The sequence below is a fragment of the Coniophora puteana genome (assembly GCF_000271625.1).
Source record: "Coniophora puteana RWD-64-598 SS2 unplaced genomic scaffold CONPUscaffold_7, whole genome shotgun sequence".
Lineage (NCBI taxonomy): Eukaryota > Fungi > Basidiomycota > Agaricomycetes > Boletales > Coniophoraceae > Coniophora > Coniophora puteana.
Window position 1 is genome coordinate 558,347 of NW_006913059.1, and position 13,259 is coordinate 571,605.

Here is a 13,259-nt window from a genome sequence, read left to right on the forward strand (position 1 = left end):
AATGAGCGGGCTGTCTCTGCTACCATTAGAGGCACTATAGTTCCGTGTTTCCTGCTTGGCCTTCCGTAAGACATTTCCACTAGACGCGCCAGAGAGCCGTGGATCACAGCCAAGATCGGAGGTAGAGGGAGGATAGACAGACGGGGGCGGAGGCAGTGGAAAGGCGCGAGGAGGACACGCTTGAAGCGTGCGGAGTTGCCAGCTGGATGGACTTTGTGAGGGTTGGACGGGTGACGGGTGGGCGCGACTGGAGTCGATGCAACGCAGCACCGCTTGCCCCTGAGCCGAGCAAGCGCCAAATGACAGAAAACAAGACCCTCTTGGTCCAGTCAAGAGTCGAACCGGTATCCCGTACCCTTGGCCCATCTCTCCGGACGAACCGCTGCGTAGGAGCTCGGCGGCCTCGGGGGATACCATTCAAGCATAGTTTGTGAGCAAGCTGAAACGTCTCCTGGTTTGATTGCGCGATAGACTCAACGAGAGCCCCTATTTTTGCGCAGTGCTACCCACGAGTCTGTTTCGTCTAACAGTTGTCTAATGCCCTCGGACGGTAGGTACACACGGTTGCAGCGCTTTATCGCCGATCTGGCCAATAACTATGCCAAGATAAGCAAATATAACATTTCAGCCAAAAGGTACCTACACAAGATGACGATCGTGGCGTATAGTGGCCGGCCCGTGGAAAGAGCATGGTGGTGCCCAAGAGAAGGGAAAGTTGAAGGTGGCCAAGCAGTGTCAACAGACGTCAATGCCTCGAGTTATTCCTGTCTGTCTAGCTCCGTCACCGGCCTTATTGCCTACCGTGATGTTGCCGAAATCTCCATAGTTTTCTAGAATTCCGATTCATGAAGCTCGAGGACGTTGTAAGATTTGCATCCGTTCCGTGTCGAGGAAGCGGATGATGGACAACGGCAGAAATTGAGGCCCGTGTTTGTCACGTTTGTAGCGGAACGTGAACGACGGAGCAAGTCGATGTTCAAGGCGGTCAATTTGCCGGCGGCTCCGGCCAAACACCGGTAGCCACGCTAACAAACAACAACAAAGCCAACCCTCCTCTTGGCCCTCTCCCTTCAATCAACTTCCATGGGCGAGCGCGGCAGCCGTGCACCATAAGCAGAGTCCAGATCCACGGCCTGGGTTTGTGAACCTCCCGCGTCGTGTGTCCTTGATCCGCTGGCACCCATTTCTCCTTGGCTCACGCATCCTCAATCGAGATTTGTTCCATTCGCGGTGATTGCCACTCGTCTCCCTCTTCGGATTACCCATAGCTTGTTTTCTCATTGGCGCCCGCCGGGTTCGATCTTTCTGATTGAACATTCTGCTCCTTTGTTTTGTACTCCTCCTTAGGGGCCTTTCCACGCGCATATCACCATCTCTGGGCCTCCCCGAATTGTGCGGTAGCTGTGAATCAATCATCCAAAGCTTCACGCGGGAACTATGGTACTCCAAGTACTATTTCTGTTACCTCGTTCGTTTTCCCGGCATCTTATCAGAAATGCTATGACTTGTTGCTGGCAGCGACGAGATAAACACTCGGTTGCACAAGTTGTCGCTACATTACGCTCATTGGTTAGTTCGTTATCTCGTAGGTCCTTCGGCTTGCCTCGGTCCATCAGTCCGATGTTGCGCTTGGGTTTTACAACCGCATAATGACCGCATATTGCAGCACCTTGGCTATCATTAGGCCGGCTTTCTGTAGATGGTTATTGACTCTTGTGCGTCACTGCCTCGGTACGCTTCCTGAACGTTCGTAGCACATATGATCTGCGAGCACTCAGGATCAGGAATAGATCGCCTTCACACGCGTGGTTTTACCGGTCCTTGGGAACATGATGATTGATTCTTGTGGAGAACCTACCGTGCGTCGTTCTTGGCTTTTGCGCGCAGACGCTCATCCTTGGCTCCGATTTCCGAGGTAACCGATATGCCTGCCTTGACTGGGATCTGTCAGAATTTTCTGATACCTTGGCTTGAGTGAAGCTACGACGGAACACAGCCCCCAACACGCTCGAGAGAGCCAAGCCTTCGTACATTAACGGAACGTTCTCGGTTGCCCACAAACCTTGTCGGTGGCTTTGGGTCTCTCAAATTCACGATATGGGCGCACACGGAGCCATACCCTCCCGGTCCTGGCGGACGTACGCTTGCTCAACTGTATCGATTTTCACCTCCTTCCCAATCTGAGGCGGTCTTGAATTGGCACATGATAAGCTTGGCTTCTCATCCGTCTGTCTCCGCCTCACGCGTGCTAAATTAGCGGATGAAACTACTTACACGGAGTCCCAGGGACACCACGCAACCCTAAAGAGGCAGTGGAACGCTTCTCGCGCCATCCCGTTCTTGGCACTTTCATTGGAACGATCGGTGATGCAAGTCGATGCACCAATTTACGACACGACCGGTATCCCCACCGCATTAATCCGTAGAGCCAAGAAGACTCATGTTAGCAAGAATGGCAGTTGCTGATGGAACCACGGAACATTCTCCATCCACCGTACCGGCGCGTCCCACAGAGTTTGTGATTCATTCTTGTGCTGCGCTCCTTTGTCAGCCCTGATACGATATCTGCTCGCCTCTGCCGCGAAACGCTTAAAAGCGAGCTCAATCAGGTTCCAGCGTCTTCATCTCCTCACCTCTCATCCACTCATATCGGCTACTAGCCTCAGCCTCTTTTGTCAAAATTCTTCGATCCCTCCTCAGAAAACTATCAATGGCCCCCGGTCTCGACTTCTTCAAGCCCGCTGACGCTGCCACTGAGGCCGTCTCCGCCCCCGCCCCTGTGGCCCAGCCCACGAATGGATCTGCGGTCGAGGCTGCTGCCCCCGCACTGGTGAAGGAGCCTTCCTCGCCAGCTGTCTACTACAACGCTCGCCTTGACCCGAAGAACTACCTTGAGGGCCCTCTCTCCACTGACGCTGCCACTCGTCTGCGCCAGTTGCTCGCTCGTCCTGGCATTGTCGTAAGTACCCCCTAGATCTATGCCAGAAGACCATCATCTCATCAACATCATGATGTGACAGATTGCTCCTGGTATCTGCGATGGTATCTCTGCACGCTGCGCCCTCGAGGCTGGCTTCGACTGCATGTACCAGAGTGGTGCTGCCACCACTGCCAGCCGGCTGGGCATGCCTGACTTGGCCATTGCCACCCTCAACGACTTCGTTCAGGTTAGTTTGACGTGGATCTGCCAAGCCATATGGAAGCTGATTGGCTTCGATTCACAGAGTGCCCAGATGGTTTGCTCTTTGAGCCCGTCTACCCCTGTTATCGCTGATGCTGACACTGGGTAAGTTCGATGGCTTCTTGATTTTTCCCCATTTGTCTCATCAACCTTTTTAGCTTCGGCGGCACTGCTATGGTTGCCCGTACCGTTTACCAATACATTCGCTCCGGTGTTGCCGGCATGCACATTGAGGATCAGGTCCAAACCAAGCGCTGCGGCCACCTGATGGGCAAGCAAGTCGTCTCCCGCGAGGAGTTCCTCACCCGGATCCGCGCGGCTGTCATCGCCCGCGACTCCTTCCCTGGCGGCTCGGACTTCGTTATCATTGGCCGTACCGATTCCGCACAGGTCCTCGGCATGGAGGAGGCCGTCACCCGTCTGAAGCTCGCTGCTGACGCCGGTGCCGATGTGTGCTTCATCGAGGGTGTCAAGACCGCTGAGCTCCTCACGAGCACCGTCAAGGCGCTCGAGCCCAAGCCCGTCCTCGTCAACGTCATCTCCGGTGGTCTCACCCCTTCTTTCACCTGCCAGGAGGCCGAGGCTCTCGGCGCGAAGATCATCAGTAAGTGTTGCCTTCCTCCGTGACGAGAGTTAAAACAATTGCTGATCGGTAATTTGCGCAGTCTTCTCCCTTGTCTCTTGCGTGGCTGCTGTGCATGGTATCCGTGCGGCTATGCGCTCACTCAAGAAGACCGGCACGGACTTCTCCAGTGCGCAGGGCATGGACCCCAAGGCCTTCTTCGAGGTCATGGGTCTCCAGGAAGTTGTCGACCTCGACAGGCAGGCAGGCAGCACTCATCTTGAGGTCGTCTAAATCTTTGGCCTCGCTGCGCATATATGCACTCCTGTTTCTGGTTTAGATGGGGCTCCTGGTGATATCTTTGTTACATCATATTCATATGTCTTACTCTCGAACATCATTGTACATTTTTACTCGCACTGCGTCCTCTGTCATCACTAGATTTCTTATTTCTATTTCTTATCATACCGTGTTGTCTTTTATGTACACGTGCAATGGACAACGCCAGAGCTCTGTCTCTTCCCATTATCGAAAGCCCCTTCAGCCACCGACAACGAATACTACCTGCTTGAAAAGGCATCAAGGTGCCCTTGGCAGCCACGCGAGCGATCGCTGGTGCCGGATCCAAGAATAGCGCCAGCTGACTGGGGCACTTGCGGGCCGGTAACAGGCGGGGTTCCGCTCCGCCCGGCGCCCACCGCTCCTCCTGCTCTCCACGCGTCCCACAAAACCAAACCCGCCCTGCGGTGTTAGACACCTCTCCCTTGTGCTCAACACCTCGTCCTGCGACGGAACCGCTCTAACTACGCACCCACCCAGTCGACGGCGATACGCACCACTCGGACCCGGCACCAGCAGCACGGTAATTGGCAAAACGCGGTTCGTGACGGAAGCATCAAGAGAGACCCAGCAGTAAGGATGTCAGACCCGCGAGTGTTGTCAGGGCAGGAAGTGGCCAAGCATAATACACGAGATGATTGTTGGATTATCGTTCATGGTGAGCCTTCGTTCGGTGCCGTGATAGTCGCCATTTCTTGGCAAGGAGGTCCATTCGCTGTGCTACGGCGCCAACATGGCGTCAACACAGTCCGTTGACTGTCGGGCCCGAGGTTATCTCGAGTCCGACGTGTCCGACTACGTTCTGTCCTCGGCCGTTGAGCGTCTTTCATTGCTCTCTCCCGGTGCTGCTGGGTCTGAGCTTAGCTCGGATTCGACGCGTCCAACTGCGCTAGCGTTGGTCGTTTAGAATCCTCTATTGCTCGCCCCCGGTTCATTGCCTCTGGAATGAACAGGCGCTGATTCCCCATTTTAGGCAAGGTGTATGATGTAACCGAGTTTCTCCCTGGTACGTTTTCCCTCGGGCTGTCGGGTCTTCATTGCACTAACTCTTCGCTTCTCATCAGATCACCCTGGTACGCATCACTTGATGAGCTATGTGATCTCTGATTGAGGATTGACATGTATTCTCAGGTGGGAGCAGGATCATCTTGAAATACGCCGGCAAGGACGCTACGTACGTCGAATTCTTTTCGTCTAGCGTCAATCCTTATGCATGTGTTGACCTTCGCAAACGCGCTAACAGGGCAGAGTATGATCCCATTCATCCGCCTGACGCGATTGAGACCAACTTGAAGCCCGAAAAACAGTCAGTAACACCAATGTTTCTTTACTATATGCAGGCTGAATAGTAGAAACCAAAGTCTCGGCTCTGTCGACCCTGGTACTGTAGAGAAGGTCGAAGTCGTTATTACCGATGAAGAAATGGCGCGCCAAAAGCGTGTTGAAGCACGGCCGCCTCTATCGGAAATCCTCAACCTGCATGACTTCGAGGTGACATTTCGCTACCGCTTGCGATGTTGAGAAATGACGTCATTGACCTGTTTTCTTACTCGGGTAGGCAATCGCCAAAGATGTTATGCACATCAAGTCCTGGGCGTACTACTCGTCTGCGGCGGACGACGAGATCACGAACCGCGAAAACCACGCTGCATTCCATCGGTGCGTTCCATCCGAACTCCTTGGGTTTTGATCATCGAATTTTCTGACTGCAGGATCCCAGGATATGGTTCCGTCCTCGGATCCTGCGCAATGTGACGAATGTTGACTGGTCGACGACCATCCTCGGACACGAGAGCAAGATGCCCATCTACATCGTACGTCCATTGAACCCTTCAGAATTTTTGATCAGACGCTAAAACAGACTAAAATTTAGACCGCCACTGCTCTGGGGAAACTAGGGCATCCAGATGGGGAGCTCAACTTGACCCGCGCTGCCGCTAAGCACGGCGTCATTCAGATGGTATGTATGTTTGCTCTACATTTTTGCTGTCGATCTCTCATCGTAGCTTCCGTTTCTCGTTAGATACCTACTCTAGCGTCATGCGGCTTCGACGAGATCATGGACGCCGCTAAGCCCGGTCAAGTCCAGTTCTTCCAGCTGTACGTGAACAAGGATCGCGAGATCACGAAACGCATCGTGCAGCATGCAGAGAAGCGGGGAATCAAGGGGTTGTTCATCACCGTCGACGCGCCGCAGCTCGGTCGGCGAGAGAAAGACATGAGGCAGAAGTTTGATGCCGAGGATCCCTCTGAAGTGAGCAAGGCTGGGTCAGACGGCGTAGATCGCAGTCAGGGTGCTGCCCGTGCTATCAGTGTAAGTTAAGTTCTAGGATGAAGTGACATCAGAAGATTTGAACTTAACAATGCGGCCTTCAGTCTTTCATTGACCCCGGTCTCGACTGGAGCGACATTCCATGGTTCCAGAGCATCACCAAGAGTAAGTAAACGTCTCGCCCCAAACGCCCGTGCCAACGTTGATCATCGTGTCGTCTTACCCAGTGCCTCTCATCCTCAAGGGCGTTCAATGCTGGGAAGACGCTGTCCAGGCGTATGACGCTGGCCTCGCAGGCGTCGTTCTCTCGAACCACGGCGGTCGCCAGCTCGACTTCGCGCGGTCGGGTATCGAGGTGCTCGTCGAGGTAGTGTCGAAGCTCAAGGAGCTCCGCGGCCTCTCCTTCCCGGGCGGCACGAAGCCAGGCCAGGCGCCAAACGGCCGGCGCTTCGAGCTGTTCATTGACGGTGGCGTGCGCCGTGCGACGGATGTGCTCAAAGCAATCGCACTCGGTGCGTCCGCCGTTGGTGTCGGTAGACCGTTCTTGTACGCGTTCTCGAGTTATGGTCCGGAGGGCGTGGATCACGCGCTGCAGATTCTGAACGTAAGTCTTTTTAACTCGATATATGCTATGATTATTTGATGTTAATATTTCTGTAGGATGAGTTCGAGATGAACATGCGCCTCATCGGTGCTCGTCACATCGGAGAGATTGTCCCCGAGATGGTCGATGCATCCAATATCGGTCTACACATGGTTTCAGTGCCTTCTGATAACCTGTACGAGGCCAACTGTGAGTGTCATCTCACTTAGTTTTCTCGTCGCTCACGCATACTGATCATCGCGTTTCAGACGAGCGCTTGGCGATCGCTCGGTTGCGTGACGCTAAGCTCTAAATTAGATGATTAACTTTGCATTCGTAGAGCTCTACCGTTCATTCACACTCCTATCGCCACCTTATCTTTGGATATATGTCAAGACATTGATTACCGCATCATCATCATTCATGTATGTATATACCGGAACAATACTGCTTCCCCCCGTTATCTTGCACGAAGGACCAATCCACCAGGTTTTGGATAACGGCCAACAAAGCATGATGAAACTGATGAGGTTTGGGCTGTGTGAGAAGGGGGCAGAGATCGAGTTCGTCATGCGATCTCCGGAGACCCGAAGGAGGTGAACGTCATCGCGAGGATGAAAGGCATCAAAGTTTCCCAGATCCTTGAGATGGTTCAGCTGAAAACGAAGGACATGATTGCTGCCCGCTATAGTGGGGAATAAACGCCCAAGCCCAAAGTTTACCGCTCAATTGGCTGGAAACGCGTGTAATATGACTTGGTTTGTTGTTCTACCATCTCTTGTGTCGACTCTGGCAGGTCTTCTACAAGACGTCCTGAAGGCAGTGAGTATCGCGGATCTTGCTAGACACCATCGCAGATGACATACCAGGCGAACCGGCAAAAAGAGCAAGCGCTGGAATGACCGTGTTTGGGGGTACAACTGTCCCATCTGCAATTTGAGCACAGTCCTTGATGATCGTGAACTTGCCCTAGAATCAGTATCAGAAATCAGCATGTCGCATGGTTCAACATAACGGACGCACGATAACACAGTTCTTTCCGATTGTGACATGGTTTCCGATGGTAGCTGCCTCCACAACAGAGTTCTGGCCAATGTGGACATGGTCACCAATCTTCATGGGGTAGTAGTTGAAGTTGCCTTTGTAGGTCTTGTATGGCGGCCTATCATCCGCTGTCTAGACGAGAGCCGTTTGAGGGTGGAAAGGGGGTACATACCGAATGATACATCCCTCGCCTACCACGCAGTACCTCCCCATCGCAATGACAACTGTATGGCCCGGCCCCGTTCGTCTAAGGTCCCCACGGATGATGCATGCTGCGGAAATGATGGTCTTTCCGCCCAATATGATGTTCTGTGGGCCTGCTATGGTAGCACGGCGAGAGACCTTGTTCCCTGTGTCCTGGATTCAGCACGAGTGAGAGATTGGAGTCGGCAGCAATGCGCGGGCTGTCTTACTGTCTCAATGAACTCGGACTTGAGGTAGGGAATCGGAGAGTCCATCTACAAATGTGGTCGAAAACGTTGAAACGTTGATGTCTCGAGGGTGTGGGGGCGAGCCGAAGGGACGCGTCGACAATGCGCGCCGAACAAACGCGGTAAGTATCCGCTCGGAGTTTGTTTTTGAGGTCCCTTCCTCGCCGCTGGACACCGCGATGCGCACCACCCTTCATCGTCTCGCTCTCAACCTCGGACGACAAACAGCGCACAGACCACTGGGCACTTGTTTCGCAGGCTCGCTGTCCGCACGTTTCATATCGACCAAACATGCACCTAGCTCTGTAGGGCTGCTGCGTCATTTCACCCGACAGAACTCAACTACTGCAACGACCACTACAACTTCATCACCCTCATCTACTTCTTCAAAGTCAGCGACCACGCCGACAGATCCTTTTACCTACCATGGACCCCTCACCGCGACCTTCCGCAGGTTGAAATTATTCTCCCTTTCCTCCCTGGTCCTCAGCACGACCATGGCACCATTTATCATCATCCTCGAGTCCAACCTCCCCATGATAGCCCGCGCAGTCCTCACCGCTACCGCACTCTCCACGAGCGCCATCTCAACAGGCCTCGTCGGCTGGGCAGGCTCGTCCTACGTCGTCGCCATGCGGCCGCTAGGAAAGCTGAGCGCAAAAGGCGACCCCGAGCAGCTCGAGATCCACACCCTCACTCTCACCCTCGCGCGCCGAATTACGCGTGTCTACGACACGAATTTCCTCGTCGAGACACGTCGGCCGTTCTCTAAGTGGGAGCTAGCACCCCATGTCGCGTTTTTCCCCTCCACAACATCCGCTTCGGCGTCACAGCAGCCCTCTTCAGACGCGCCATCCGCCAGCGAAGCTTCTGGTGTGTCAGGAGCGACTTCAGCACTCGCCGCTGAGGCTGTCGCTACAAGTGAATCGCCATCGGAAGGCCGCGCAGGGGCACCTGGTACGCAGGAGACGATTGCAGAAACGATGGACGCCAAGGGCGAAGTTTTGGGGCGGTGGATCGTTACTTGGGGAGAGAATGGTGCAGGAGAATGTACACCCACAGGATCCGTCATTCGGTGAGGCTTTTTCTTATCCAGCAAACTAAGCGAGACCCAGTTTTTTTTTTCTGACGCTGACTGACACCAACCAGGTACTTCAACGTTCACCCTGAGCTACTGGAGTAGTTTTTGAGAATGTATTCAAGCTAAGTAACTTGACTTCGCCTCCAATGGTGAACTACGGCCGCATGCGAATTATGTCATCGAAAATACCCCGCATTCGATTCTTGGATTGCAGTAACACATACAAACGACGCCGTATTGAACGTAAGTACTCCCTCACTACTCAGCGACCCGAATTTCGGTAAGGAGCACCAAATCCAAAAGACGGTGCAGTTATACTGTTGTTAGAGGATTGAGTACTAAAACCAAACAACGAAGCAGAAGACAAGCTGTCGCCTCCACTACCCGAAGGACTCAGATTCTGGCTTTCCGTGTGAGGTTGCGGGGGAGGGAAGTGTTCCGGGAAGACTGCTTCAATTCTAGTTCCGAAGTCCAGCTGGTCTGCCTGCCTCGTTCCAACCGTCAACACCCCACTAAAGGGACATTTGATGATGCTCTCTCGTACTTCTGCGATCTTGAGCACGACACCAAGACCTAGCAGGTCTACGTCTCGCTTGGTCATCGGCCGCGATCGCTTTGCGAGGTCGTTAAGTGCAGGTTTGATCCAGACATCGATGTTGTACTTCAGGGCGAGCGCCAACTTATCGGTGGGGTCCATCGCTAAGCTGGACATTTTTCCGATAGCGAACTGATGGATAGTAGACATCTCCCACTGGTGTGATAACTTGAGCACAGCGCTCCACTCCTGCCGTGCTAGGGAAAGTTGGGACCTTGCGGGGTTGGTGACTGACACGGGTAATGCGCTTGGAACAATGGCTCGAGCATACAAGACTCGCAAAAGTTGTCTGAAATCATAACTTGTGACTCCCTGGAGAACGATAGGGTTGTCATCGCTGAGACCTTCTGCAGGCTGGTTTCCTGAGGGTAAAGCGAACATATCGCGGAAAACGTGGGAGTGCTCAGAGAGGATATGGCGCGGGACTTTGTAGAGAGTACTCTCTACCTGTGCAGCAGAAGATCGTGTCATGGTAAGTCGACAGATCATTACACTGGTATTCTGCTTGTGGTGTAAGGACTTACGCGTATTATGACATCGGAGAAGTAGAAAATCTCATCTCGGTTGACTGAGCTAGTGCGTATTCCGTCGTCAGCGGTACTTGGCATCCTCAGATTTCTGAAGCCTTCTTCAATGATGCTTAGGTTATCTCGGATGGCTTCTAAGGAAAGTGCAGTATCAGAAAGTCCCGCTGACAAATCTGTCATGCGAAGAAGTATTTCGGGTAGTGCAATGCGTCAAGGAATGGCAATGACGAGGCTACGAACTCACGACAAAGTCTGAAGTTTGCTGATTCCGAAGATAAAGGTCAAGGTGCATGGGAACGCACTGGCAGGTGTACTACGAGGAACGTGGGTGGACAGCAAAAATAGACGTTCATCGCATCTCAGACGCCTTGCCACATCCCCCGAGGTATCGCGAAGCTCAGACAAGGATGGCGTAGCGAAAGAACTACACGCAGAAATGATGGACACGCATCTCATAACTTTCAAATACATGCGTTTACAAGGTGTTTACTATGCGTATTTACAAATCTTCAAATCATACCATAGCCCGGGCTGTGACAGCTTCAACCTCAACCGTCTACTCAGTGTCAAACACCAAGGCCCTAACCTCAATGGACTGCCTATGAGGCGCGTCGGCAGGGCTGGTAGAGTCCTTGAACGCGGTGTGTGGAGTCAAGCGCGCCTTGCTGTAGTCGGAGTCGAAGCACTTGATCAGTGCGACCTCCTCAGGGGACTGGTCCGCGAGGTAGTGCCACCTGTGCGCGGGGTTGTGCTTCACAGCGAAAGTGTAGCCAACCTTGTGAGGATAGATCAGGCGTGACGAGACGAGATCCTTGTCGTAGTCAATGGAGTTGAAGTCCGCCAACGCGAGCGGGTCATGAGCGACGTTGTTCTCAATAGGCCTATGCGTGCATTAGGGCTGTCCTTGATATTGTCTTTAAAGTAAGGGGTCTCACCTCCAAACGTTGATGATGCGAAAGCGGCCCTTCAAGAGACGTTCGGCGTCCGCGCCCAGGTGGTCGCGGACACGGGTGAAGGCAGCCACATCCGTTTGATCAACGTGGACTCGTTGCTATCAGCGATACATTTGTTAGCGCACTGCCAGTCAGCGTGTATATGCTTTGCACTGACCACAGGTCCCCTAAAACCTTTCGTTCCCTCGGGTGTTTCTTGTGTTGCGGGCCGCCTATCCATACAGTAAGTTCTGACTGCTTCACATCGCTCGCAGCAACGGGTCATACCTAATGGTGTGGTCGAAGATAAAGATCCTCTTGGCGCCGGCGTGCGTCTTCAGAATATCTTCGACTTCCTTGTAGTACTGAGCCTTGATCGCGTCCTCGTCTGTGAACGTCTTCTCTTTGCTAACGTGACGGATATACTGAAAGCCAGTCTTGTCGAGTCCGATTGTGTCCTCCTTCCCGCGAACGTCGTGAATGACTACGTCGTACGGCTCAGCGGCGGTGTTGGATCTGGGGATGCCTTCCGGAGGCTCTTCGACGTAGTTGTAGGGTCCTTCGCCGTTGGCGTCGGGGGTGTAATAGTACAACGTCGTAGGGACGTCGCGAGGGGAGAGTGTTTCGATAGCCATGGCGTGGGTGGACGATAAAGGTGCGGGGTTGGGGTGAATGAGGAAGGGCCCCGAAACGGCAGCCTTTATATGTTTCTCCGCGATGGTGTGTCATTTCCCGATGCCCAGATAAACCTGGGAGCGCAGCACCGATGGGTTCGAGGGATGCCTGAGAACCTACCCCGGGCCCGGTGTGTAATACCAACTTTTTGGCTGACATCGCCGAGCCATTTTGCTTTGTGAGCCCGAGGCTCGGAAGGAGACCAAGTTTAGAGCAGCTGGGGGGAGCAGCCGGAGCTCAATACAGTATTCGCAATGCTTGAGGACGTCTTCAGGATGATACGGAAGAGCACATCATCCGTAGCTTGCGTTGCTCATTTGATCCCGCTCCACGTGATTATGGTGAAGCGGCCTGGGAGTATCACTAGGGGCAAACGCCGATATTTCCCTTGTTAATATTGATGGGAAAATGTGTCTAGTTGCAAAACTCCGCCAATAGCTTCCGTGGCGGACGAAATCCATCGGAGAACGTAAATTATCTAATGGCTTTTTAATCCAAAAATGGCAATGATAGAATGTTTCATTCCCCAATGGCTTTTCTAAGTGTTAGTTAAGCCCACAAAAGGAAATATCTTCCCATGACTTCTGTTCCCGAATATTCATTGTAGAATTTAACGTTCTTAAACAATTCTGTCATGCATTTCTAAACAGCCAATATTATAAATATGGATTATATTTTCACGATACCAAAACCCTTGGCGGTAGTTTTCCTCCTCTGAATTGTATCATCTCACATGATATCTGAGAAATATCTTTTATTTCCTCGTGCCTTCTCCACTCAGGAAAACCTGCTAGGGAACATAAACATTTCCATCCTCTTTCCGATCTAGCTGGTGGCCGGGGGCACAACACATCGATGCGACGGCACGACTTGGACTCGCAGGGCGCTTATTGGACGTGGGACAGCGCTGGGACGAAATTGATATGGCTGGCGCTTGGGCGGACCGGAATAGACCGGAATTCGGGCTCTGTGCCGAGCGCCGATCACTACGTCACGGAGCTCGATTGATCAATCGATCATGAGCTGGTCTGAGATCT

At 53.0% G+C, this 13,259-nt stretch overlaps 6 protein-coding genes across 6 annotated transcripts; 3 read left to right on the forward strand and 3 right to left on the reverse strand.

The window, feature by feature from the left end:
* The first annotated feature begins 2,673 nt into the window (after nucleotides 1-2,673).
* On the forward strand, nucleotides 2,674-4,220 carry CONPUDRAFT_105298 (phosphoenolpyruvate pyruvate domain-containing protein). Its single transcript, XM_007771102.1, has 5 exons — nucleotides 2,674-2,959; nucleotides 3,021-3,167; nucleotides 3,225-3,286; nucleotides 3,340-3,785; nucleotides 3,847-4,220. The coding sequence occupies exons 1-5, from the start codon at nucleotides 2,711-2,713 to the stop codon at nucleotides 4,035-4,037; spliced, it is 1,095 nt and encodes a 364-aa protein (XP_007769292.1). The 5' UTR covers nucleotides 2,674-2,710; the 3' UTR covers nucleotides 4,038-4,220.
* Nucleotides 4,221-4,584: 364 nt separating this feature from the next.
* On the forward strand, nucleotides 4,585-7,395 carry CONPUDRAFT_105301 (cytochrome b2). Its single transcript, XM_007771103.1, has 14 exons — nucleotides 4,585-4,740; nucleotides 5,056-5,088; nucleotides 5,147-5,155; nucleotides 5,214-5,256; nucleotides 5,326-5,388; nucleotides 5,444-5,573; nucleotides 5,641-5,741; nucleotides 5,803-5,896; nucleotides 5,956-6,042; nucleotides 6,106-6,396; nucleotides 6,459-6,519; nucleotides 6,582-6,958; nucleotides 7,015-7,147; nucleotides 7,207-7,395. Exons 1-14 carry the CDS (start codon nucleotides 4,662-4,664, stop codon nucleotides 7,248-7,250), a joined length of 1,545 nt encoding a protein of 514 aa, XP_007769293.1. The 5' UTR covers nucleotides 4,585-4,661; the 3' UTR covers nucleotides 7,251-7,395.
* Nucleotides 7,396-7,426: 31 nt separating this feature from the next.
* Nucleotides 7,427-8,495, reverse strand: CONPUDRAFT_105304 (dynactin subunit p25). Its single transcript, XM_007771104.1, has 5 exons — nucleotides 8,395-8,495; nucleotides 8,154-8,338; nucleotides 7,961-8,099; nucleotides 7,804-7,906; nucleotides 7,427-7,750 (listed from the first exon to the last, which is right to left on the reverse strand). The coding sequence occupies exons 1-5, from the start codon at nucleotides 8,437-8,439 to the stop codon at nucleotides 7,656-7,658; spliced, it is 567 nt and encodes a 188-aa protein (XP_007769294.1). The 5' UTR covers nucleotides 8,440-8,495; the 3' UTR covers nucleotides 7,427-7,655.
* Nucleotides 8,496-8,722: 227 nt separating this feature from the next.
* Nucleotides 8,723-9,687, forward strand: CONPUDRAFT_137584 (uncharacterized protein). Its single transcript, XM_007771105.1, has 2 exons — nucleotides 8,723-9,487; nucleotides 9,562-9,687. Exons 1-2 carry the CDS (start codon nucleotides 8,910-8,912, stop codon nucleotides 9,593-9,595), a joined length of 612 nt encoding a protein of 203 aa, XP_007769295.1. The 5' UTR covers nucleotides 8,723-8,909; the 3' UTR covers nucleotides 9,596-9,687.
* On the reverse strand, nucleotides 9,688-10,837 carry CONPUDRAFT_105309 (uncharacterized protein). Its single transcript, XM_007771106.1, has 2 exons — nucleotides 10,613-10,837; nucleotides 9,688-10,535 (listed from the first exon to the last, which is right to left on the reverse strand). Exons 1-2 carry the CDS (start codon nucleotides 10,793-10,795, stop codon nucleotides 9,756-9,758), a joined length of 963 nt encoding a protein of 320 aa, XP_007769296.1. The 5' UTR covers nucleotides 10,796-10,837; the 3' UTR covers nucleotides 9,688-9,755.
* A 224-nt stretch (nucleotides 10,838-11,061) lies between these two features.
* Nucleotides 11,062-12,206, reverse strand: CONPUDRAFT_125069 (uncharacterized protein). The gene is made up of 4 exons (XM_007771107.1): nucleotides 11,836-12,206; nucleotides 11,726-11,780; nucleotides 11,551-11,666; nucleotides 11,062-11,496 (listed from the first exon to the last, which is right to left on the reverse strand). Exons 1-4 carry the CDS (start codon nucleotides 12,180-12,182, stop codon nucleotides 11,172-11,174), a joined length of 843 nt encoding a protein of 280 aa, XP_007769297.1. The 5' UTR covers nucleotides 12,183-12,206; the 3' UTR covers nucleotides 11,062-11,171.
* Between the last annotated feature and the right edge of the window lie 1,053 nt (nucleotides 12,207-13,259).